General features: G+C 56.1%; 1 protein-coding gene across 2 annotated transcripts in view; it reads left to right on the top strand.

Annotated features, from left to right (window-relative positions):
* Positions 1-24,923, top strand: part of WSCD2 (WSC domain containing 2) — a 117,601-nt gene extending 92,678 nt beyond the window's left edge. For both annotated transcript variants that reach the window (XM_057306049.1, XM_026515035.4), the window contains exons 5-9: positions 1,022-1,143; positions 3,667-3,841; positions 9,760-9,924; positions 16,457-16,657; positions 22,838-24,923. In XM_057306049.1, coding sequence (XP_057162032.1) covers positions 1,022-1,143; positions 3,667-3,841; positions 9,760-9,924; positions 16,457-16,657; positions 22,838-23,190 — 1,016 coding nt within the window. In that variant the 3' untranslated portion in view covers positions 23,191-24,923. The remainder of the gene's footprint in view (positions 1-1,021; positions 1,144-3,666; positions 3,842-9,759; positions 9,925-16,456; positions 16,658-22,837) is intronic.
* Positions 24,924-25,416: the final 493 nt, after the last annotated feature.

Here is a 25,416-nt window from a genome sequence, read left to right as displayed (position 1 = left end):
GGAGCCGGGCCCCGTTCCTTGCAGTGGGACTGACTGTGGGACAGCTCATCCCCTAGGCTCGGGGTGGGACCTAGACCCGAGGTCACACGCTCGCTTAGCTCCTGCCCTGTCCTGCTCCCCCCATCCCCTCCTGAGAGCGCATCTCAGTCCAACACCGTCTCTGGTTCTGCTTCTAGTAAACCTGACCCAAGGCAATATCTAAGTAGTGTTTTGGGGTGACTGCTGTGGCCTCCACAGATGTTCTGTCGTGTGCCTGGGGTGTTTCCCAGTTTGCTTATCTTCAGGGCAGTCCCTCCCACAGGTCGGTGCCTTGTAGCCCCTGGGTGCTCGGCACTGGTGGGCAGAGACGTGTGAGGCCCAGGACTTCTCCCCGAACGCCCAGGAGGGTGGGAGGGAGAGGACACCCTGGTGCTGTGAGGAGGGAGGGACGGGACAGCCCTGGGGACCTCGCTTCCCTCGATCCTCAAACGGCCGTCTCCTGATGGCAATCGTGAAAATTCTCCGTGACATCTGTCGCGTCCCTGAATGGGGGGTAACCGTTGTTGACCAGGAGGAGGCAAGACCCAGGAAGGCTGCCAAAGACAGGGGAATGGTGTGGCCTTGCAAGAACATCTCAGTGACCTGGGCTGTGGACAAAGACGCCAGGGCCGAGGGGAGCACCTGGAACAATTAGCTGATTAGTGTCCACTTTGGTTCACTGTGTGACCTGGGGCAAGACTCTTGCCTTCTCTGGGCTTTCATTTAAAAGCTCTTTCTGGGGATGCCTGGGTGGCTCAGTGGGTGAAGCCTCTGCCTTCGGCTCAGGTCATGATCGCAGGGTCCTGGGATCGAGCCCTGCATTGGGTTCCTTGCTCCGCAGGGAGTCTGCTTCTCCCTCTCCCACTGCCCCTCCCCCCCGCTGGTGCACGCACTGTCTCTTTCTCTCTCAAATAAATAAAATCTTTAAAAAAATAAAAGTGCTTTCTTCAGAAGTGGTTCTCCTGCCGAGATCTGACTACCGCTTTTCCCTCCGGCTCTCCAGATGGAAGCGCGGTCTTCCGAGGCTGCTTCCGCAGGCCTGACAACCTCTCCCTGGCCTTGCCCGTGACGGCCGCCATGCCGAACATGTCCGTGGACAAGTGCGTGGACCTCTGCACTGAGAAGGTGAGCCCGGGGTCCTGCTCACAGAACTCCGGGGAGGGGCGGTGTGGAACGGCTGCAGGAGGGGGAGGGCTTGGCTGGAGAGGCAGCGGCCCAGCCAGGATGAGGGGGTCATTTCTGTGATCTGTGACACGGGCAAGGGACACGATGGTTTTATGTGATTCTTTTGGGTAGAAGTTACTTGGGGTCGATTTCTTTCCCTCTGAGGAGGTGGGTTCTAATCATCAGCAGTGCTCAGGAATGAGGGTAACGTTCTAACTTGGGCCCACAAGCGTGAGTAGAAGATTGGCAGGGAAAGCAAGGGCAGCCCCACTGTGGGTACAGAGTGAGCTCCCCGTCACTGGAGGCATGCAAGTAGAGTCAGGGCAGGTGTGGCATCCAGAACTTTGGGTGTTGGATTGGAATTGGACTAGATGATCTGTGGGTCCTGTCTCAGCCTGAGATCCTTCCTCCCTCACCAGACAGTCAACTCCACAAGAATAGGGCTTGTGGCCTTGAACACTGGTGCCCCCCCCAATACCCAGAGCAGGGCTAGGCATATCGTTGGCGCTCAGTGATGTCTGAGGAGCTCCATCCTTCTTTCAAGATGAGCTCATTACATGAGGGGCCAAAGAACTACCCCTTTGTGGTTGCCCGTTTCATTCAGTTGCTTGGCTACTATCTACCGAGAAGCTACTTTGTGCCAGGCCCCTGTGCTCAGTGCTGGGGATGCAGAGTCAACCAGGTGTGGTGTCCGTCCTCATAGATGCTGGCATTTGCTGGGGGCCTGCCTCGTCACTCCAGCCGGGTGCTCAAGCCTGTACCCCAACTCCCGAATGCCCCACCTGCTCTCAGTTGCCCTGCTTGGCTCAACCCTCACCGAGTCTCCCGGTCCACAACACCTCATGGGAATGCCAAGAGGCTGTTGCTTACCGAGCACGTCCTCCCTGCAGCCCTCTGCACCACGGGTCTCAGTTTACCTCTCATGTGAAGGCTTGGAGTTGAGGATTGTCAGCCCCATTTCACAGATGGCAAAACCAGCGCCCAGACAGGTGAAGTCACCTGCCCGAGCTCATAGCACAAGCTAGCAGGGCTGACACCTGGGCCCGAGTCCTCATCTACACTCTGAATTTCTGAGCTACCCTAGAGAGGCTTCCAGAGCCGTTCAAGGGCAGCCAGGCAACTTCAGGTCAGCAAGCATTTCCTGAGCGCTTGCTGTGCTCCTGAGGGACATCCGGGAAGGTCAGGGGGGATGTTCTTAGCGTGGAGGAGGTTTGACCAGCTTTTGATCCAGCTTTCCCTCTCGGGCGGGAGTGCCCCTCCCCCATGGCAGCCCCTCCGTGGACGCTCCTCAGTCCCTGATGATTCTCGAGCCTGCAGATCAGCTGCAGGTGGGACACAAACACAGGAGACAGGTCACGGGCAAAGCAGCATCACAAAGGGTCAGACTATATGCAGGACTGGAGGGAAGTGAGGGTGCGTGGGTGGAGAGGAAGGCCCCTTGCCAAGCTCCCTTCTTCCAGTTTCCTCTTATCTCCTTAGAGGTCACAGGAGAAAAACTGAGGGGCTTACGTGGGCGGGGGTACAGAGCAGCCTGTGGCATGGGCTGGAGCGGGGGGGAGACTTAGGCTCGATATGTTTCAGCTGGTAGAAAGGCCATCGGTCGTGGCCCACGCAGACCCACCTGCGTACCGGCATCTCACGCTCTCCGTCTGTGCTCTGCAGCTAAGACGTAAAGTTCCTACTTAATCTGTGTTAGGAAGAAGCTGAACCGATTTTGCAAAGTTCGCTGGATTGGCCACAGAGGTGTGACCTTGGTTTATTACTGGATTATTCCTATCGGGGAGGATTCAGGGCCGCGGGTCTGCAGAGAGGCCAATCGGAGGAAGGACAGCCCCCTGCCCTCCTGAGTCCCACCTCGCTCCGGCTTAGACCCTTAGCCTTTCCGCTGAAGCAGGAGCAGCTGTGCGCCCCCCAAGAGCCCCGCCCACGTGGGGCTCCATATCCTCTTTGGCTTAAAAGAACCGGCTCAGACAGCTTTTCCCAAAGCTCGGGCTACGTGTCCCTCTGAGACCCGGGGATTTCAGTGGCAGGGCGCAGGACGGTGAGCAAAGCCATTTCTTCTCAGTTTCCTTTCCAGTCCTCCGGGAGGAAGCTCCGTCTCCGTGCTCAGGTGTCTTTAACGCCTCTCCACCCTCCGCTGATCTCCCCTCCTCGGGAAAAGCGGGGCCCATGGGGTCTCAGAGTCTTGGCAGGCGGAATGCCTCCTTAGGAAGTAATTACATTGTTTTCCTTCTATAGAATTTGCATCTCCAGCGTGGAAATGTACCAAAGTGCCGGTTTTATTTGTCAATTATACCTTAATTAAGCTGGAAAGAAATGATAGGGGAGGTACACAAATGGGGCAAACTCGTCAAAGTGAAGTTTGGGGACCCTCGGGCTGGGGAGAGCGGAGGAGATGGGGACGTTTGGAACGCCAGCCCTGTATTGGGAGTCTAGGCAGTCCGGGGATTTAGCGACTCTGTTCCTTCCCGTCTCCCCCTCCAGGAGTACCCGCTGGCGGCCCTCGCGGGCACCGCCTGCCACTGCGGGTTCCCCACCACGCGATTCCCCCTCCACGAGAGGGAGGACGAGCAGCTCTGTGCCCAGAAGTGCAGCGCGGAGGAATTTGAGAGCTGCGGGACTCCCCGTTACTTCATCGTGTACCAGACACAGGTCCAAGGTAAGCCGGGGCTCCCCCAGTGGACCCCCCGATGCTCTCCCGTGGCTTCCCTCCCAGAGGTTCCCCGGCCAGCCCAACCCATCCCATCCTGCTCCGGCTGCGCAGGCCAGCGGGCAGGGGGCAAGGGCAGGGCTGGGGAACTTGGCCTGGCTCAGCGATCCCGATGGGCAGCAGAGGTAAGGGCCCGAGGCAAGGGGTGTGGGGTTCCGGAGACCCTCGTCTCTGTCCCTCCTACTGAGCCCCCACCTTGGTGGCTCTTCTCCCGGAGCAGAGGCGGTGAGATTGAGTGTGATGTCAGCTAGGCTGGAAGTGGGGGACCCGGGTGACCAACCCAGAGCTGCAGCAGGATCCTGGGCAAGTCACTTCCCCTTTCTGGGCCTCAGTTTCCCCATCTGCAAAATGCAGCTGTAGATTGTTGACCTCCAGGAGCCCTTTCAATTCTAGGATTCTGTGCATTTATTTATAAAATCTTCTCTTTCTCCATCTTCTGTCTTCCTCCGTTCGCTGGCGGGACCTCTGCTTCCCGCTTGGCTCCTCTCCCGTCTCTTGGGGCTGCCAGTCTGTGGTGGTGGCAGTGCTGAGGGTCTCTCGAGGATGTTCATTGGTGCCAGAGTCTGTGTTGAGTTTTTTACGCTTTCTCACTGAATCCTGTAGGCTCTCCCAGGAGGTGGGAGTAGTTACCACGGCCGCTTTACAGGCAAGGAACTGACACGGAACCGTTAAGGACCTTGCCTGAGGTCACACCGCTTATAAAATTTCTAGCTGAAAGCCATTTCCTCTGATCGAGGCATCACAAAGGGTGGGTGGAGCGGTGCTTTGCTGAGACACTCAGTCTGAAAGAAACCCCTGAAGGGTTACCCCAGTGTCTAAATATGCTGACCACCTACTATGCACTGGTCCTGTGTCCCGCCTCAGCTCGTTGAATGATATAAAGCCCATAGTAAGCCTACAATCAGGGCAACATCATCCCTGTTTTCCAGGTGGGAGAAGCAGGACTCGGGGGTTGGGAACTGGCCATAATTGTACATGTACGAGAGTGATTTGTTTTCAGGTCTCAGACCCCAAAGCCCTTGCTAGAAAACTCTGCCCACAGTGCCAAGAACACTCCCCCTACCCCCTGAAGCCTGGAGACCCAATAAAACATGATTGGGCCAGACCTCCTCTTCATCTCCCAGGGACCGGGCCTCCGTGTACGGTTGGGCAAGTTGAGCACTGCACAGTCACAACCTGTAGAAAAAGTGGTGCCCGAAAGCCAGCCCATGCTCTGCACTCTGGATAGCAGTGCCTCCAACCAGAGGAAGGGGAGGGTGCCTTTTTCCGATGGGCACAAAGGTGCTGAAAGAGCTAGCGGCAGCCCCATCAAGAGCTTGTCCCCTGTTTGGTCCGATGGAGGTACCAGCGGCAGCCACCTGTGGCTCCTTCCGTGGCGCCTGAAGTCCTGCTAAGAGCCCAGTGAGCGGGAATCTAGTAAGTGCAGCTCTTGGCTTTGTTTACAGTCCAGTGAGGAGGGACGAACACTTGTTAGCATTTAGGAAGTGTTGGTTACTCTGCGCAGAACTGCGTCCCCCTAGCCTAAGGAAGAGTCACGCACAGATTAATTATTCCGTGACCGTGAATGGCTTTGATGTGGACGGAACAGACATTGGAGCCTTTTCAATAGCAGATAAAGAGCCCCTAATTGATGGCTTTGCTCATTCCCTGGGCCACGTCCCCAGGTCATTACTATTCTCCAGTTTTTCCACGTTGGGTTTGCAGTCCCTCACACTGGCAAAAGCCTGGTCCATCACGACTGCCATTTATCCTGCCTTTGCTGTGTGCTGAACGCTGACGTTCCTGCCGGGAACGGAATTCTCCCAACACCTCCCGTGCGCGCCAAGTACCGTCCAAGCCCTTGAGACCGAATTAACTCTTTCAGTTCTCACCATGACCTAGGTGCGGCTGTTATTGCTATTTTTACAGATGTTTTACAATCCTACACATTTACAGAGGTCCTAAAATTTACAGAAGCTCTAAAACGGCTGTTACAACTTGGCACAGAGAGGTTGGGTAGCTGGGCCCGAGTGGCACAGCAAGGTCAGGGCAGAGCTGGGCTTCAGACCCAGGTGGTGTCGATCCTGGGCTGCGTTCTGAACCACAGCTTCTCAGCATACATTGAAAATGCTGCCCGTGTACCCTCTGTTTAATCCTGAAGCCGTATTTTACAGGAGGAAACGCGCTCCGACGGGGCGGAGCCTTGCTCACACAGCGCGGCTAGGACTGCCCTGGAGTAAGACCCCGCTCCGTCTGATTCCAGAGCTCCCAGAGCTCCACACGGTATTGCCTCCAGCACGTGCTTTGATTCAGGAAGCTTTCTTTTTGGGGGCTGAAGTCAACAAATAAACTTGCTTTTTCGGGCTGAAAACAACAGCCTTTACCTTGGAGTGGTCTTGGCCTCCCAGGCAGTATTTGAATGGAGAATACCGTTTTCTGGAGAAATTGAGAGGCCAGGTTTTTTTTTTTTTTCCCCCCTCCCTCCCAACATTTTATGATGGGGATAAAGATGTCAAAAAAAAAAAAAAAATGGAGTCAACACCGTCAACACCCATATAACGCATCGCATAGACTCTGCGTGTGCCAGCATTTTGTTACATCAACTTGATCATCCGTCCCTCTGTTTCACCATCCCTCAAGCCGCCTTATTTTTTTTTTAAAGATTTTATTTTTATTATTTATTCGACAGAGAGAGAGACAGCCAGCGAGAGAGGGAACACAAGCAGGGGGAGTGGGAGAGGAAGAAGCAGGCTCATAGCGGAGGAGCCTGATGTGGGGCTCGATCCCATAACGCCGGGATCACGCCCTGAGCCGAAGGCAGATGCTTAACCGCTGTGCCACCCAGGCGCCCCGAGCCTTCTTATTTTTTTCATGCATTTCAAAACACTGTTGACCCTTGAGCAACACGGGGGTCAAGGGCGGTGATGACCCCCCGATGCATTGAAAAATCCACACTTAACTTTTTTTTTTTTTTTGAAGTCCATTTATCTGTAAGTAATCTCTGTGCTCGGCATGAGGCTTGAACTCACAAGCTGGAGATCAAGACTTGCATGTTCTTCTAGCGAAGCGAGCCAGGAGACCCCACATTTATCTCTGGACTCCCCCAAAAACTTAACTCCTAATAGCCTGCTGTTGATCAAAGGGCAGACTGCTAACGCCAATAGTCCGTTAACCTATATTTTGTATGTTACCTATATCCTACCCTGTATCCCAGTAAACAAGCTAGAGAAAAGAAAATGTGGAGAAAATCTTAAGGAAAACACATTTATGGTGGTGTACTGGATTTATTAAAAGAAGAAATCTGTGTGTGGTGGACCCGCACGGTTCACAGGCAGGTTGTTTGAGGGCCAACTGTAAGTTGCAACCATTGTTACACGTCCGTGTACAAATCACTAGTTATAATTCAATATTTGCTATTTTTGATTTTCAAAAATTTTTTGATTTTTGCTATTTTTTAAAAGATTTTATTTGACAGAGCGCAAGTGCGCGCACAAGCAGGGGGAGTGAGTGGCGGGCAGAGGCCGAGGGAGAAGCAGGCTCCCCGCTGAGCAAGGAGCCCGATGTGGGGCTCGATCCCAGGACCGCGGGATCATGACCTGAGCTTAACCAAGGCCCCCAGGCACCCCGCTGATGATTTTTTTTTTAAGTAACATTGACATAGCATGAAATGCACAGATTTTAAGGGTCAACTGGATTTTAAGGTCAACTGGATAATCCGTACCCGTATCAAAATATAAGACCTAACCAAGAAAGTTACACACGTAGGCTTTTTCTGCAGTGTGTTTCTAGGAGAACCGTTCCCCGACACGTACTTGGCATCAACAAAGACAAAGACCGGGTTGTTTTTTCCAAAGTCTGCTCTGAACAGATTGAACCTGGGGGTGGGGAGAGCTAGGGCCCCCTGGCTGGAAGCCGCAGCACAAGGAGGTGCGGTCGATCGGCACTCCTAGTGTGTGAGTCCCATGTTAACACATCCTCCTTCCTGTGACCCTCCCGAGGGCACCACTGTTGTCAGTAGTCCCATTTTATAGGTGAGGAAACTGAGGCTCAGACCCATCATTGTTCCCAGGGCACCCGGCAAACAGGTGGCAGAATTGGAATTTCAATTTAGGAACTCAGACGTTTCCCTTGATGGGCTGTTACGACACAGTGTGGCTCATAGTAAGATCTCAGTAACGGCAGGTCCTGCAGGGCAGGAGAGAGCACCCTGGGAGGAATTCTGTGAAGGGCAGGATGGGGGGTGGCGTCAGAGGCTGCACGGAGCGGAGCGGCTCTGTGCGTGGACTGGCTCTGTGCATGAGCGGGGCGGAGCCCAGAGTGGCGCCCCTGGGAGCAAGGAGCAGCAGAACGCGGAATGGAGAGTGTGGACACCTCAGCCAGAGGTGGGATGGGAATGGGGTGAGGACAGAGAGTGGTTCCTCCAAAGAGGTTTTTATAATGATGGTGTGATTTCATGTGTGAACGCAGATGTGATGGAACCAACTGGGTGGGTGGGGGGGATCGGGGAGGAGGACGGAGATGGGAACCCAGGCATGGGAACAGGAGACAGCCCTTGTCCCCCTGGGAGCAGAAGGGAAGGAGGACCGTGTGGAGGGCAGGCAGTCTGGTGGGCTCAGGGGCAGGGGGACCGTGGCAGGGGAGACAGGGCTGTCTGCTGTTGGCCCAGAGTGAGGAAGCAGGGCTAGAACCCCCAATCTAGGATTCTCTCCTCTCCCACTGCAGAGTCATTCCCTCAGCTTCCCTTGCATCTCTAGGGGTCAAAAGAAATCAGCACGGTGCCTTCTTCACTCTGGAGGTGGGGGGGTGGGGGGCTGCAGTGGGAGATGTTGGGGCTCTGACGACAGGGGCATCCCGAGGACTCTGAAAGCCAGAGAATCCAGAGAATCCGAATGGTACCTACCTGCCCCAACTCATTTACACATGAGGAGGACGAAGGCTAAAAAAAAAAAAAAAAAAAACTCCACTTTGAGCACTTTATCGTATTAACATATTACATGTATTATGTCAATCCTTACAAGATCCCTGCAAAGTAAATACTGTCGTTCCCCATCGGCCCATCCATTCACCCATCCATCCATCCATCCATCCGTTCCATCCATTCCATCCATCCACGATTGTATCCATTTTTCCACCCACCCATCTACACATCTGTCCGTCCATCCATCCACGACTCTCATATTATCCCTCCTCTGTGCCAGAGGATATGGAAAGTGCCAGAGAATCAGCAGAGAGCATTCGGGAAGGATAGCCCGGGAGTAGGGAAGGCGGGTGGTGCTGATTGGGCAGAGGGCAGGGATGGAAGGCGTCTGCCTGGCAAAGGCAGGTGGGAGGCAGCGAAGGCTCCTACTACCCCGGGGGGTGCTGCTGTGTCAGGAAGGAGCAGAGCACAGCTAGGAAGTGAAGGCACCCCAGAGGCCGGCAGGCGGGTGGGAGGGATGAGCCTGGGAGGATGCGCGAGCCGGGCCACACCGGGTGTGGGGGCCAAGGCCAAGGTCAGAACCCTGGGCCAGACCCCTTGTAGGTGGATGCCATTGGAGGGTTTTCATCTTGAGAAAAGGATGGTTGGGGGGAGGGGTATGAGAAAGTGGTTCCCCGTGCCAGGGGGGAAACTGAGGCAGGAGAGGAGACGCTTCCTCCTAGCCGACATTCACAGAATCCCTGCTGTGTGATCATCCCTTCTCATCCGTGATCTCATTCAACCCTCACGTCAACCCTGCCGCGAGGAACTGTTTTTCTCCTTTTCACGATGGGGAAGTGGGCCCAGGAGGAGTCCCGGCGCACGCCCTGGGCCACATGGCTGGGAAGGGGTGGGGGCGGGACTCACACCCCGGTCCCCTCTGGTCCGGCTCCGTCCGCCCCCGCCCCTGACTGTGTCCTGCCGTTTGCAGACAACCGCTGCATGGACAGAAGGTTCCTCCCAGCCAAGTCCAAGCAGCTCATCGCTCTGGCCAGCTTCCCTGGCGCCGGCAACACGTGGGCCCGCCATCTCATCGAGCTGGCCACGGGCTTCTACACGGGCAGCTACTACTTTGACGGCTCTCTCTACAACAAAGGTGAGGCGGCTGGCGGCGGGGGGGCAGAGAGGACCCACCGGGAGGGCCGGGGAAACCCTTCCTGAGGACCTACTGTGTGCCTCTCAGCTCACCTGGGCACGGCTGCTAAGCCCCACTGTGTGCTTGGCACCCTGGCTCCGCTGCATCTGTTCAGTAATGGACATGTATCGAGCACCTACTATGTGCGTGCTACCTTCCCTCTCTGGTTAGGGCACCGCGCACGTTCCTTGAGCACCTACTCTGTGCAGGTCCCTCCCCACGTTTATTGACCAGCACCTCTATGCTGTACGCGGCGGGGGGGGGGGAACTAGGTTCGTCTGGAGGGACATTTACGGAGCACCTGCTACGCATCAGGCATCTTATGGACCTCGATGCCAGTGGTATCTGTTGTGCGGGTGTTTTACTTGCCTTCTGCTCACAGAGGTTTACTGAGCCCTGCTGTGCTCCGGACGCACTTCCTAAGTTTGGTCTCCCAGCAGCATTTATGCAGTGCCGGCTGTGTGCAGGTGCTTCGGGTAGGTTCACGTGGCCACAGACTTCCTTGGCCGCCTGCTAGGTGCCAGGAGCTGTGCGAGGTGCTGCATTTTTAGCCCCGCACAGTAACCCTGGGACGCAGCATGTGGTACCATTTCCCAGATGCAAAAACTGAGGCTTGCAGAGAAGAGGTAACTTACTCCAAGTTACACAGACTGTTTTCAATGGGCTGGTGAGGGATCACCCCCTAGGGTGTCCCAGTTTCAAAGCCTGCATTCTTACACTTCCCATCTTCCAGGCAAGAAAGCCCTGGGGATTCTGACCGGGAAACTGAAAATCGTGGGTGAAAGGCCCATTGGATGTGATGCCCCCTCCCAGGTCTGGCGGGGGGATACCAGGGAAGCTGCTGTGTTTGTGAGAGGTTTGTCTACATGTGGGGCAGCCAGTGGCTGTGGGTCTTTGTGTCTGCAAAGTGGATGAAGACCCTTTCCTGGCTGTGTGACTTTGAGCCAGTTTCTGCACCTCTCTGATCCTGCGTCATCATGCGCGAAGCAGAGATCACACTATGTACCTGGTGAGGTCATTGTGAAAGTTAACCAGTTGCTACGTGTAATACGCTTAACACAGAATAAGTGTGCGATCAGTGTAGGCCGTGACTACTACGGTTTGGGGGCCAGGCACTGGCCGGGGGCAGCTGGTGTGGACATCCCTGAACCCCAGCTCAGGGAGAGCTAGGGGCGTCTCAGGGTGAGAAGTGGGAGGGAGGAAGGTCAAGAAGGATGAAAAAGGACAGGTTGAAGGCTGGAGTTAGCAAGGGGTAGGGTCTGCCTTAGAATCCCGACGTTTGGTGTACTGATTAATGTTTAGTTTCGGCTTAAGCGATCATTTATTGAGCATGTAATATGTTCGAGGCTCCAAGCGGAGGGTTTGTCATGCTTACACCAGGATTGAACCCACGCCTGGCTGTCAACTGTATCTATGCTTTTAACCGCTGTGTTGTGCTGCCTCTGGGGGGGTTGCTGGGAGGAACCCAGGCAGAGTCTGGAATCTCTCTGGCTTGTCACCCTGGAGGGTGGCAGGGAGAAGCAGACTCAGGAGACATCCCATGGCTGGCCCACATTCTGACCTTCCTGGGGGCTGGGGCAGGAATCCTATTTATGGAATTCTAGAATGTTACAGATATAAGGGTCCTCTTTCAGAATCATCAGTCCAGGGATGCAAAGTGGTTTCCTGTCCTGTCCATTCCAATGAATCCGTTTCAGGTTGATGTGTTAAGAAGGATTCTAAGGTTCTCTTGTCTTTCAGAAACAAAGTGCCTTAATCTGGTAATGATGCCTGTTGAGGGAGGAGAAGTGGGGATGGTGGGCTACATGCCTGATATTACCACCTCTGATTTAACTCAACCTCCTAACTTCAGGCAGAGGGAAACGGAAGCTTAGGATGGAGTCAGGCGATTCATCTTCAGACTGAACTCTTGTTAATTACCAGGTATGGGACCTTGGGCAAGATTTGTTTATTTCTCTGAGGTTCAGTTTCTTCATTTATAATATAGGGATGTCAGTACTGAATGCACAGTGGTTTTGAAAAGAATATAAGACAATGTGTGAGGCTATGGTGTTAAAATAGCATCAGTCAGTCCTGCTAAGCCCAAGTCCGTCCCCACATCACCTTTGCAGCTGAGAGACTCTTGTCCTCAAACCCGGGTGGGTGGAGCGTGGGGGGAGGATTTGCCCCCGCTGGCTGACCGATCTGCTGCCCCTCTCGCACATCAGACTCCAGGTAGGAGGTGGTCTTTGTAGTTCGGAAACACGCTAGCCCTGTGCGCGCGGCTTTCCCCTCCCTGGAATGTCAGTCCCCACCCTCACCCCAACCTGGCTCTTCTGCCTGGGAACCTGCTCCCCAAGTTTCAGATCACACCCCTTTTGCAGGATCTCTGGCAGACTCACGTGTCCTCCTGCCTTATCTTGTACCCAGGGCCCTCCTTCATCGTGGTCCTTGTTATTCTAAATACATCATGCCACTGTTACTAATACTAAGCATCGTGGGTGTTTATTGAACGTCTGCCATGGGCCCAGCTCTGGGGTGGGTGCTTTATGTATTTTGTGATTCAGTCTTGGGTGGGGGTGTGCCAAAGTGGACGGGACTCCCCCAAGAGGAGCGGAGGGAGTCCCAGGCAGAGGCCGTGGGGGTGGCCAGAGACGTGAGCAGCAGCAGCAGGAGGGGGAGACCGTGTGGTTGGTCAGTGACCCAATTCAGTGGCGTTGGGCGGTGGGAGGGGTGAGGGCTTGGGCATGTGGCACGGGAGGGGCAGCCAGGACAGGTGGGCAAAGCCCCTGAATGCACAATATCCTGGGGCCACAGGCCGGGCAGGGAGTGGGGTGTGGACGGATTTCAGGCTAAGGAGTGGTGTGCTGAGATTTGCATGTGTGAAATACCCCTCCGGCCACAGAGCTTGGATAGGATGTTCAGCTGTAGGGGACAGTGGGAAGGACATTAGGAGCCCATTGATTGGAAGGGAGGGGCCTTGGTGATGGGCCCGGAGGGGTTGGTTTCTGTAGGATGTGCTGACAATCCAGGGACTCTTGCCGATGGGAGTATTTGAGTTTCCCCCTCATCTCTGCCACTAACGAGCTGGATAACTGGGGGCACGCCCGCCCATCCCAAAACCTTGATTTCCTCCTAACAACTTGTGTTGGGTGGGTGACCCCCAGGGCTGTCCTAGATCTGACGAGCTGCCTGGCACTTTCTCAGTAACCCTCTCTTCTCCCATCCTGACAACAGCCTGCCCCACGGCGGGCCTGCTGAGTGAAGGAGGGCTGGAGGGAGAGCATGGGTGTGTGGGTGGGTGGGTAGATGGATTCGACCCTCCCGGAATCCAAGTGTCCGTACCACTTGACTTCTGCCTCCTCTTCCCCTTACCCAGAGAGGCTGGCCAGTTGCAAAACATGATTTTCTCTGTGTCTGTGTCCATCTGTCTGTCTCGGTCTCCCTCTTTTTCCTCCTTTGTGTCTCTCATCTTTTTCTTCTTATTTTGTCTCTATGTCTGCTTCCCCGTCCCCATCTCTGGGACCCCGCTGCCCCGAGTGCAGCCTCCAGCTCTGTGGTCTGAAAGAACCCAGCGGCAGGAGGGGCAAAGATGACTGCCCAGAGTTGGGCAGGGCCCTTCTCCGCTCCTGGGGGCTCACAGATGCGGCAGGGCATCGATGAGGCCGCCTCTCGGCCCCGCTGACACAGGACAAGGAGTCCTGAGGACTGCTTCAGAATAAAGCCCATGATCCCTGGAGCTTCCACGGTATCCATATGCAGAGCCGGGGCGGGGGGGGGGGGGGGGCTTTCCTGCCCCAGTAAACTCCAGGGCATGGAGAAACGTGGAGTCTCTGCCCCCTGCCCTTCCCTGTGACGGCTTCCTTAACTGCAAAATGCACAGGCAGCTGTCATGGGGGGGGGGGGAGGGGGAGGAGATGCATAGCTTATTTTCTCTGTGGCCCTGAACCCGCAAGTTCATTTCTCCAAAGCCTTGGACCACCATCCGGCTCCTCAGAGTCTCTGAGGGTCACGTGGGTACCCCAGATGAGCTGCTAGTGTGTTGAACCCTCAAAGGAATGGGACTGAAACACTCCACACTGGGGCAATGGAGGAGCTGGGTCCTGTGTCAGGGAGGTGTGGAGAGGGGGCCCCCTGGTGGTGGAGTTACGCAATTCCGCTCTGGCCCCTGGCTTGCATCCCTGGTTGCTCTGTAATCGCCTAGAGGGCCCTCCCTGGAGGCCCGTGGAGCAACCATCCCCAGTTCCTCAGGCAAGCGGATCCCACGTGGCTTCTTAAGGCCTCCTTCTAGACACAGAACTCCTCTCTCTGGGAGGCACTGTGCCAAAGGAATTTTCTCCACCTCCCTACTCTTCCGGTGCACCCTACCGACTAACCTCTTAAGCGACCCACATCTGGAATCTAGAGCAGGTCTTTTCCGATATGCACAATGCCTTTGTATCTTGATGGACATGGTGCTGTGTTGACTCCATGTGTAACAGAAATGGGATCTAGATCTCACAACGCGTGAGAGCTGATTTAAACTAGTGTGACCACTGCCAGGTTTCTATTTACCTTTCTTCTCTGAGAACCCGCGTGTGTTCTTGTGTGATCCCCGCGCGTGGCTTTCTAGGGCTGTGCTCACAGTGAAAGGCATTTGGGCAAAGGTAAGATGCAAACCTAGATGGGAAGTTCCTTGCCTGCGTCATGAGGCGCGTTACCGATGGGCTGCATGACTGCGTACCATGAAATCGAATCCAGGGCCACCTTGTGGGTCAACATCTGTGTCCCAGGCTCCGCTCTCAGGCTCCCAGACCCCACTCCTCATTGTCCCGTGACACAGAGCGGCCCATGGGCCTCTGAGGCTGTGGGTGAATAGTTCCTTGTGGGCAGGGGCCAGTGCTAATTTGCGAGGCCAGGACACTTCCTGCAGCCTCACTTGGCCAAGCCGCAGGAGGGACTCTGGCTCAGGAAATGACATCCCATTCCTTGTGAGCCCAGGGGGCGGGGACTTGTACCTTTTCTGAAACCCCATCTCCAGGAACAGGCCTGGGTACCATGCTGGCCTCGTTTTAATCCACCTTAAAAGCCTCAGAAACCTTTGTGCGTGGGGCAAGGAGAGAAAGGGGGAGGCAGGGTGGCTTCTCGGTCCACGATTTCCCCCCAAGACTTGTTCTCGGTGAGCTGCCATTGATTGAAGCCGTCCTCTGGGCCTCATTGATTTTCTTCAGCAGCGCTGTGAAGGAGAGGCGGCGTGGTTCTGTTTTATAGACAAGGAAACAGAGGCCCAGAGACAGAACACAGAGTTGGAAACACAGCTGGTATCCTGAAGGCCATTTCTACTTGGCTTTCGAGATGCCACCCAAGTGCCTTTGCTTCCGGGAGAGTGGGAGGGCCAAGAACCCCGTCTCAGGTGCCTGGAGGGCTTGGGTTTGAATCTTGGCTCTGTGTCTCGCTCACTCTAGAGCTTAGGCAAATTCTTTGGTCTCCCTGTGCCTCAGTTTCCTTATCCATAAAACCTCTTACAGGATCATTGAGAGCATAGAGTTGCCTAATTAGTAAAAGGCTCAGCCCAGCATCCGGCACACAGTTGGCGCCAGAAAAACATTCTCCAGTTACCCACAACGTGTCTCAGTTCCTCAGCTTTTGAAAAGAAAATCTGATCGTGTCCCGCTTTCTTTCGCTGAAATCCTTTTTCAGGGCTGCCTCATCTTTGTGGTGTTAGTACTGAACTCCCCATCACAACGGCTGTACTCCAGGCCAGCTTTACTCTCCCTTCTTTCTGCCCTCAGAAGTCACGCATGAGACACATTTCTTCTGACCCACCTCAGGACCTTTGCATCTACGGTTCCCAGCACCTTTCCCTTCCTCTCTCGGGCTAGTAAATTCCTCCTTATCTTTCACACGTCAGCTTAAGCCCCTCTCCCTCCAGGAAACCTTTCTGGATGCCGCCTGACTAGGTCGGTGATCTGGGCTGGGCTGGCTGGGCTGCTCAGCGCCCAACGGCAGGTTGCACCTATGTCTGTTCCCTGAGTCTCTCACCATCTGGGACCAGCAGCCTTCTATCGCATGTCCTTCTCACAGTGATGGCAGAAGCACCCAGGAATAAACGTGATGTCCCTTGGGGCTGTGATAGAGACCCACTTCTGTCCTCATTGCACTGGCCAAAGAGTTAGTTATACGGCCACGCCTGGGGCTGTAGACTCCACCCAAACAGGACTCCCCCACTGCGTCCCTGTCAGGTGCGTCTTGGGGCACCCGGGCACGAAATCTCAGCCTCTTCTCTAGCACGGGGCTCATTATGTTCACCGATGTCATGATTTGCATAATCTGGCTTCCAAAGACAGCGAGACCATGAATATTTTTGCAGATTTTAGTCTAACCTGTCAGCACGGTGCCCGGCCCACAGTAGGTGCTCAGGAAATATGGGGAGAAACGAGTGAACGCGGGAGGATTCCCGAGGCGGCCTGGCGGAGTGGGCGGGACTCACCGCCCTGGGCTCACTGCCCTGTCCCCTCCCCCTTGACTGCGACAGGGTTCAAAGGCGAGCGGGACCACTGGCGCAGCGGCAGGACCATCTGCATCAAGACGCACGAGAGCGGCCAGAAGGAGATCGAGGCCTTCGATGCCGCCATCCTGCTTGTCCGTAACCCCTACAAGGCGCTCATGGCGGAGTTCAACCGCAAGTACGGCGGCCACATCGGTTTTGCTGCGCATGCCCACTGGAAAGGCAAAGGTACTGCTGGGGTGCAGGGGGTAGGGGGTGCAGCCAGTGCTGTCTGCTGCGAGGCATCCGGGAGGGCTCCCCATGGCCCACCACCCCACCAGCAGCACCTGCTGGGAGCCGGGTGACGTCATAACGCAGCCGTCAAGGGCGTGGGCTCAAGAGCAACACTCCCCGGGTTCAAACCCCAGCTCCAACACTACCTCCCTGAACTTAGGCTTGTCCCATCTATAAAATGGGGGTAATAATGGTGGGGCTTTAAGAATTTAACCCTTTAAAAACACTCAGTAAACGTGACTCCTTATGGAGCTGGAGACCCTCACGTAATTGATAGTGGGATGGATGGAAACGGTTTCAAGAGCCCTTTCCCGGGAGTCAGGAGACTAGAATCCAGCCCCTGGTCAGTGGCTGGTGGCCATGAGGTCACTTAGGAGCCCCTAAGAACTCACAGAGCATCATTTCCATGAACCACCCCTGACAACTCTGGGTTGTGAGGCTCAGAGAGGTTAAGTGACTTGTGCAGGTTGCACAGCTGGGAAGGGACAGTGTTGGCCCCCAGCAGTGGATCTTAATATGATCAGGGTTTGAGACTCACCTCGGGCACGTAGGAGACAACAGCTGTGTGGGTGAAGGGCTCACTCCAGGGCGGTGGCCCGCGGTAACGGTGAGAGCTTCGAAGTCAGACCCAACCTCTATCAGCCCGAGTATCTTCAACCGCTCTGGTTCTCAAAATCCCATAGCCGTTATCGCCCACATCCCATCGCTGTAAGGAAACTCTTTAAACCCCATAATTAACCCTGTTTTATAGATGGGACAAGCTTCGTTCAGGGAGGTGAAGAGGCTTTTCCAGGAGGTAGTGGACTTGGGGTTTGACCCCAAACAGTCGTGCTCCTGAGCCCAGGCCCTTAACCACTGCGCTGTGCTAACGGATGGGACAAAATATTGACGGAACCATGGGATCACTCAGGCCAGTAGGTGCTCCGTAACTGTGAGCTCCCTCCACCTTCGCCTCCAGGAGCGACGCTGCTCCAGCCTCAGCCTTAAGGGGTGCTTTCTACTTCACGGCTCCTAAAGCTGCTCTAAGCCCCGCCCCCTCCCGGTCCAGCGCTGGGCAGCATGGTGCTAACCCAGCGACCCAGCTGTTACTGACGTCATTCCTTAAAACCCTTGGGCCTGTCTGACCAACTGTGCCCTGGATTCCCAGTTTGGTCAAGGGGGTCCTCTGTCCCTCCCCTTGCTTCACTCCCCCTCTCAGAGGGTAGAAGCTTAGACAGGTGGTGACATTTGTTCCATTGTTCCCAGAAGAGGCTTCTGATTTATTTGTAGAGCAGTTGAAAATGAACACGCCTCAGGGCCAGGCTGGGAAGTCTGCAGGTGCCCTTGGCAGAGGCCTGGCCTGAGCATAGATTTTTCCGGCCCAGCTGGAAAGGACCTGGGGGTGACCCAGCCCAGGGGTCCTCAGCCCCTGCCGCACGTCCCTGGAGGGGTGTGGGCAAATCCCAGCGCCCCGACCACACCAGGACCATTGCTGGAGTGCAACGTGGGCATCGGTATTTTTTAAAGCTCCCCACTGCATCTTGGGTGCAGGTAGGACCTAAAACCACTGATTGGTCCTCAATTAATGGGGAAACTGAGGCCCAGAGAGAGGCAGGGACCTGCCAAGGTCATTTGGGCACGTGGGGCGGGAGTAGAAGCCAGCTCTCTGCCTCCCAGGCATCCTGCTGCCCCCAGGGAAAAGGGAGGGGGACTGGGGAAGCTCGGAGCACTGTGCATTCATTCTGTCATTGAAACCTAATTCCCAGAGGAGGTAAGAACGGCTGCCTGTCAAGGTGGCATTCCATCCCACGGGTGAGAAACCATCCCAGGAAGGGAGCAATCACGTGGCTAAGGCGGTTCCCTGGGCTTGACCAAACCACCGGGATTCAACCCCAGGCGTCAGCTCCTGGGCTGTCTCTTACCTGGGGGTGTCTGTCCCTGACTCTGTGATGAGTTCACAGCTTACCTGGTTTAGCACCTGGTGTCAGGTTCAGGCAGGTGTTCTAATTCCCAGGACCTTGCAGCTCTTTCCTTCTTCAGGGCAGCTGGGAGCTTTTAAACCGAAGATTAGGGAGGCATCAGGACAGGCGGAAACACGAGGCTGCAGGGCCTGGGAGAGAGGAGGTTCCAGCCCACGCATCTCCTGGTGGGAGCCTGGGGTCTCCACAGGAGTCTGGGATGGGGAGCCTTCTCCATGCATCCCCTCCCAGGCCTGACCCAGGTCTCCGGGGGCTCCAGGAGCCTTCTCCACAAAGCCCAGTTCTTTGCTTTCCCATCTGGCCCCTGTGGGCACTTGGTGTGAGACCCTGGCTTTAGGGGGCCCGCACCAGCCACAGCAGTATCCCCGGGGACCTGGTTAGAAATGCAGATTCTCCGGCCCCACCCCGACCTGCGGAGTCAAACTCTGGTTGGGGGCCTGGCAGTCTGTTTTCCCAATCCCTCCAGATGTTTCTGACGCAGGCTCCAATTTAAGAGCCACTGCTTTAAACCGTTGCTGCTCAGGGTGGGGTGTCTGTAGCAATGCCTTGACACCACCTGGAAGACCTTGTGGAAAAGCCCAACTCAGCCCAGGCTCCCTGAAGGGGAAGCTGCATTTGAACAAGATCCACTCCCCCCCCCCCCAAGAGACTTCCTGTGCTCCTGAAAGTTTGAGCATGACCGCCTTAGTCTGGGAGGGTCCCCCCGCCAAGAGCAGAGCTCCCCCAGCAGCTGAGCGCGTCCACCCCGCCCTGCTGGTGCCCCCTTCCCATGTAGAGCTGGGGCAAGGCTCTTGCTACCCCCCCCCCGCCCCCCATTTTTGGTTCCATAACGTTAATTTTACAATCTCCCTGGAGTGGGTCCAAAGCAAAGTTTTATGTGATATGATTACACAAGGTGAATTGTCCTGGATCTGTTTAATGAAACAGACTGTGTTTAATGATTCTGTGGGGAATTAAGTGCAGTTAAGCTATTAATCAGGCCCTGGTTCCTCCCGACAAGAGGAGGCAGCACGGAGGGGCCCCGCCAGGCGCTCGTGGGGGACAGTTCCGGCGAAACGGGCCCCCGGGACTCATGGTCTGGGGCTAAGCGTGCCTTTATGACCCACTGTGCAGGGGATCTTGTGCTTTTTATTCTTCCCGATGAAGTAGTTCAGGAGCTCCCAGGGAGGAATCGGCAGGGGGGGGGGGGTCGGCAGACAGCTGTTGAAGCAGCTGGGGGGCTCGAGTGCTGGTGGCGGGAAGCTCTGACCCAGCTGATGGGACAGGAGGCCGTGCATCTTGGTGATGCCAGGGCGGCCACATCAAGAACCCTTGTGACAGCAGCCAGCATTTAGGGAGCACCTCCTGGGTCCCAGGCCTGGGGTCCTTGCCCCTCTGCTTCCGTTCCTTCTGCACGTCCAGAATGCGGGTCTCAGCACAGCTGTTTCGCCGATGGGTAAACTGACCCACAAGGAGACCGACTGAGGTCCCCACCGTGCCACAGCTAACGTAGAGAGCAAGGGGGTTGTGAATGCTGCCAGTCTGCCTCCAAAGGGGTCTGTGCAGACCCCAAGTCTTAGACAACCTCCGAAGTGAGCAGTGGTCGACAGGGAGCTGGCGCTGACCCGAACAGGAGCTCTGGAAGGGCTTGCTAGGAGGGCGGGAGCCAGGCTCGGTCTGGATAGGCAAGGTCTGAATCCTGTCTTGGGCAAGTGCGGTGTGGCCTGGAGCAACTGGCTTCATGGCTCCGAGCCTCCTTCCCCGGCGGTGCACCCTGTGTAAAATGGGGCTAGTGATCCCCACTCTCCAGGCTTCTTGGGAGCAGGAAATGTGAAGAGACGGACACACGGGAGGTGCTCAGGCCCCACACGCTCCCATCCCAGGGCTCTCTGCCCCCCAGCAAGGGGGCCGTGTCAGCTCCAGCCCATCTGCACCCAAGGCTGGGGCCACCCTCTGCAGGACCCTGACCACCACCATGCAGACGGGTCCGGCCTCTCCCTTGAGGACTGCTGTGCAGCCCCCCTCCAGCAAATACTTGAGCTGGTCGGGCAGAAGTGGCCAAGCCTAGAAGTCCGATCCGTGTGCTCCCGGGCAACCAAGTCCCCCCTTCATCCACCTGGGCTTCTGCTGGAAGAGCAGCAGGTGCCCCGAACCAGCAGGGATGCGGCGGCAGCTCAGGATGGGGGAGATTCTTAAAATTAAACTATGTACATGTTCTGTGTTCTTCTAATCACTGATGCATCTGGTCTTAACCCATTTCAACAGTGTGGGCCCAATTAGCCAGATATATTGTAAATCATCTGTCGTAAAGATAAGATAAAAGATATCCTTGTCCCCAGCATCCGTGTTTCCCTAGCAGCAGTGGTGTTCGGGGGGGGGGGCGGGGGGAGCCTCACCGCAGGGTCTGATGTGTTCTGCAAAGAAAGAGGAGCCCTCCGTCACGTCACCGTTTGGCAGTGGGGAATTCCAATTTAGTTCACCAGCCATTTATTGAACCCCCGCTGGGGGTAAGGCGGTGGGAGGAAGTGGGGTGAGGCTGCTAGCTCCTGGCAAAGATCAGGACCTGGCATCAGACAAGCCTGGTCTGGATGGTGCTCCCTGGCTGTGTGACCCTGGGCCAGTGACTTCCCCTCTCTGAGCCTCCCGTTTCCTCACTGGTGATACAAGTCAACAGTAGCCCTTTCCTTTCAGGGTAGTCTTTAGGATTGAATGAGATCTTAGGTACCTGTCACGCAGCAGAGGAGGACGACTGAGTTCCTAAGAACCAACTGGCTCCCCCAACCCGGCTTGAGAGACTCACAGGCCCTCGTTCGATGAGCCAAGCCCTCTGGAGGGTACAGGGTGACATTGCCTCTGTGAGAAGCCGTGGGTTGGGCTTCAGGGGTTCGGAGCACCTGCCCTGTGATTGGCCAGCAGGGGCTCAGAATCCCTTTCTTCCTTCCCGCCGTCCTCCGTGACCCCCCCTCTGCAGTTACCCGGCTTCTCATTCTGTCCACTTCGGCAGCTCCAGGGCTGGCTGGTGGCTCTTTGAGACCCTCGCTGGGGCTCCGCACGCAATCACCCCATTCTGTTGTAGCCTGCCTTCAAGTCACGCCATCCCAACCCACCTTCCCCAGGTGGGTGACAGTCTCCCCAGCCAGATGCCCCCAGCAAGGTAATAAACTGCACCAAAACCGTAATACAAAGTGGAACGGGAAGACAGAGGCGACAATATAGATCACCTGACCTCAGCTACACCCCCAGCCCCGTCTACTGCAGACAGACAACATATGTGGGGTGTAGACGGGGCAGTGGAGCCTAGAGGCAGCACCCGCCTGAGCCTGGGGAGTCCAGGAAGACGATGTCCTAGCTCAGAACAGAATAAGGACAGGAAAAGTAATAAGGCAACATTTATCGAGCACCTACTGGGTACGGGGGGCCCTGCTAAAAACCCTCATAGGCTTTTTTTGTTTGTTTCTGGGCAAGTCACTTTGGTGGTTGTTTTACTTAAAGTTAACACATAGTGTAGTATTGATTTCGGGTAGAATTTAGTGAGTCATCAGCTGCTGCTAACACCCAGTACTCATTACATCAAGTGCCCTCCTTAATGCCCATCACCCAGTTACCCCATCCCCCACCCAAACCTCATACGCTTCTATCCACTTCTCGATACAAAGGTCCTATTACCGTCCTGTGAGTGAGTCGATACCATTACTGAACAGGATAGCTGTGACCACACAGGATAACCTGATCGTTAAGAGCCCAGACTTTGAAACCAGACTGTTTGTTTGGTTTCAGACTCTGGCTCTGCCAAGGAGTAGCTGTGTGACCTTGAGCAAGTTACTTGACCTCTCTGTGCCTCGCTTCTCTGTTAAATGAAGAAAATGATAGCTGTCTCACAGGGTTGTCGTGAGGAATAAGCAAATTACTAGCGATGTTAATATAGATGTATATAAAAATATAGCAACATGCATTTATGGAGAAGTCCGGGCCGGGCATGCAGAGCACCCAACAGGTGTTACTGTTATTCCCAAAGAGAAGGAAAGGCTAAGCACGTTCCAGGCAGCCGCAGCAGCACGGAGGTGGGAGGGAGCAGGCCAGTGTGGGGATCCGAAGGAGCGAGGGGTGTTGCTGCTAACTTGATCCACGGCCACCGCCCCTGACCCCGGTCCTTTGAGCCCCCTCCGCCCTCTGACCGGGCCCTGCCTCCTCTCCCCAGAGTGGCCGGAGTTCGTGAGGAACTACGCCCCGTGGTGGGCCACGCACACGCTGGACTGGCTCAAGTTTGGCAAGAAGGTGCTGGTGGTGCACTTTGAGGACCTGAAGCAGGACCTGTTCGTGCAGCTGGGCCGCATGGTCAGCCTGCTGGGCGTGGCCGTCAGGGAGGACAGGCTGCTGTGCGTGGAGAGCCAGAAGGACGGCAACTTCAAGCGCTCGGGGCTCCGCAAGCTCGAGTACGACCCCTACACGGCGGACATGCAGAAGGTCATCTCCGCTTACATCAAGATGGTAGACGCGGCCCTCAAGGGGCGGAACCTCACCGGCGTCCCCAATGACTACTACCCCAGATGATGCGTCGGGTGGGGAGGGGGCCAGGAGTCCCAACCCAGCCGGGGTCTCAAGACCCCGCCCCCCCCGGGGACCCCCACCCACCTGTCCTCTCTCTGGTTTGGGGACAGTCCCCACGGCTACCGTTGGCCCTCAGTGAATTTCCTGCATGACGAAGGAAGCTCAAGGGACGAGACCGTCTGGGCACTCCCCACCCCACGCCCAACCCCCCTTGGAGAGGGAGGGGGCCACCGGTCTGGAGTGCTCCTGCCCCATGGCCCCTTTCCTGTCTCTCGTGCCCCTGCCCCCACCACTCGGGGTCCCACCTGGGGGAGGGAGGGCTCATGGTGTCCCCGTGACATGGGTGCCCCACTGCAGAAGTCAAGGATCTGGATTCGAGAGCGAAAGGGGCTGTTGGAGGAGAAGGTGGCCCCAGCCGCTCTTCCCTTCTGGGCTGAGCGTTCATGTCTCCCCTGCTCTCCTCCACCCCCGGGGAAGCAGGGGCACCAACACGGACCCGGGCCGCTTCTGCTGGAGGTGGGGTTTCGGACCTTCTGGGTGGACTGTGGAGGCAGGGAGTGCTCCCAGCAGGTTAGCCAGCACCAGCACGTGGGGCGGCTGGCAGGAGGAGCCCACCCCCAGGTCGCTCGGCTCCTCAGACACAATCGGGTTGCCTGACCATCTCGAGGGCCAGAATGCTGCCCTTTTCTTCCCCTGCTGTAGCCAGGAGGGGACCTTGGCATCTCTGATCCCACTTCCAGGGCCCCTCAGGCGCCAGCAATCAACCCCAGGATGGCCACACGCCGAACCTTGAGTAAGAGTGACAGCCCCAGGGGCCTGTCTCCATGGTGGGGCCCAACACACTGACCCTGCACTGCCCTCGGACCCCTACCAGCGGGTCTTTTGCTATCCAGGTGAGAGCGCCCCGAGTGCCCCGAATCAGGTGGGACCTTGACCCACAGAGACCCCCACTACCTTCCCAGAGCACTGACCTCCCCTTGGTCACAGTCCCGTGGGGCCAGCTTCCCTGGAAACGGTTCCTTTAAGGAAGAGGATGGGTCTTCCGTTTCCATAGAAACACTGCTCCCTTGGTGGTAAGAGATCAAACCAAAGGATTCTCAAGGACATGGGTCGCTAGTCATGGTCTTAGAAAGCACTGATTCAGGACCCCATCCCCCACCCCCTACCCCACCTCGGATACCAGTGGCTTCACATCCGGCCCACGCCTGCACCCTCCCCTACCATGCAGATGCAAAAGCCATAGGTCACCGATCTTGCTACTCTGTCTGGAGCAGCCCCCCAGTGAGCCCCTCCGAAGGCTTGGGGTGCAGGTCAATGCTCGTTCTCAAATACCCAAAAGACTATGGAGAAGGCGAGTGTAAAGAGATATATTTTTTTAAGAGGAATATAACTAATGCATTCTGCCCCTTGGCACCTGGCCATGCAGAGAGAAGGGCTTAGGGATTGGGCCTGGGGTTCTCTTCCCTGAACCCCTCATCTGTGGGATTTGGGCTCCCCCAGGGCCCAGCCAGGGGGCCCCGAATGTATTTTGTACCATGTTTCTTTCCCCCAGGCTAATTTCTAGTCTTTTGAGAAGCAGTAGAGGGCGTGCCCCCTGCCCCATGTGGGCGCCCACGCTCTCTGGGAGACCCCGGGTCCTAGACCTGGGCCCGTTCTGCTGGTGGTCACCTCGGGCCACAAGCCTCTGTCTGAAGATTCCTCAGGTCAACACCATCATTAAAAGCGAGTTTTGTTGATGATTGTGCCACGTGGAGTGTTGTATAAGGCAAGTTCACAAACGGGCTTTTTCTTTTTCCCTCTTTTTTGGTGTAAGAGAACTGGTCCGGGGCGGGTAGTTGCGTCTGGGCCTGGGAAGTAGGGTGTGCCTGTGTGTGCAGAGGGAAGCCCGTGAGGCCACAAGGGAGCAGAAGAGGAGGCTTCTGGGAGGACGAGGGTTTACCTACTGCCTTGTGGATAGGAATGGGGAGGGAAGTGGTAAGCAGAGCTGGGGCAGGCAGAGGAAGGGGAGGGAGAGAGAGCTCAAGAGGAGTGGGGGAGACGGCCTTCCCCCCACCCCAGCCCCTGGTTCTCTGAAGTAGGGAGGGCGAGGGGACACCTGATCACAGACTGAGCCCCAATCCTAGAGTCTTGATCCTGGGTGACCCTTGAGCCCTAATTCTGAACACCTACTGATCCATGATCCTAGTCTCCTACTGATGCCCGATTCCAGCCCCACATCGAACCTTGGCA

Source organism: Ursus arctos, unplaced genomic scaffold, assembly GCF_023065955.2.
Source record: "Ursus arctos isolate Adak ecotype North America unplaced genomic scaffold, UrsArc2.0 scaffold_34, whole genome shotgun sequence".
Classification (NCBI taxonomy): Eukaryota; Metazoa; Chordata; class Mammalia; order Carnivora; family Ursidae; genus Ursus; species Ursus arctos.
The sequence above is the reverse complement of the archived record's forward strand: the minus strand, read 5'-3'. Positions and strand labels throughout refer to the sequence as shown.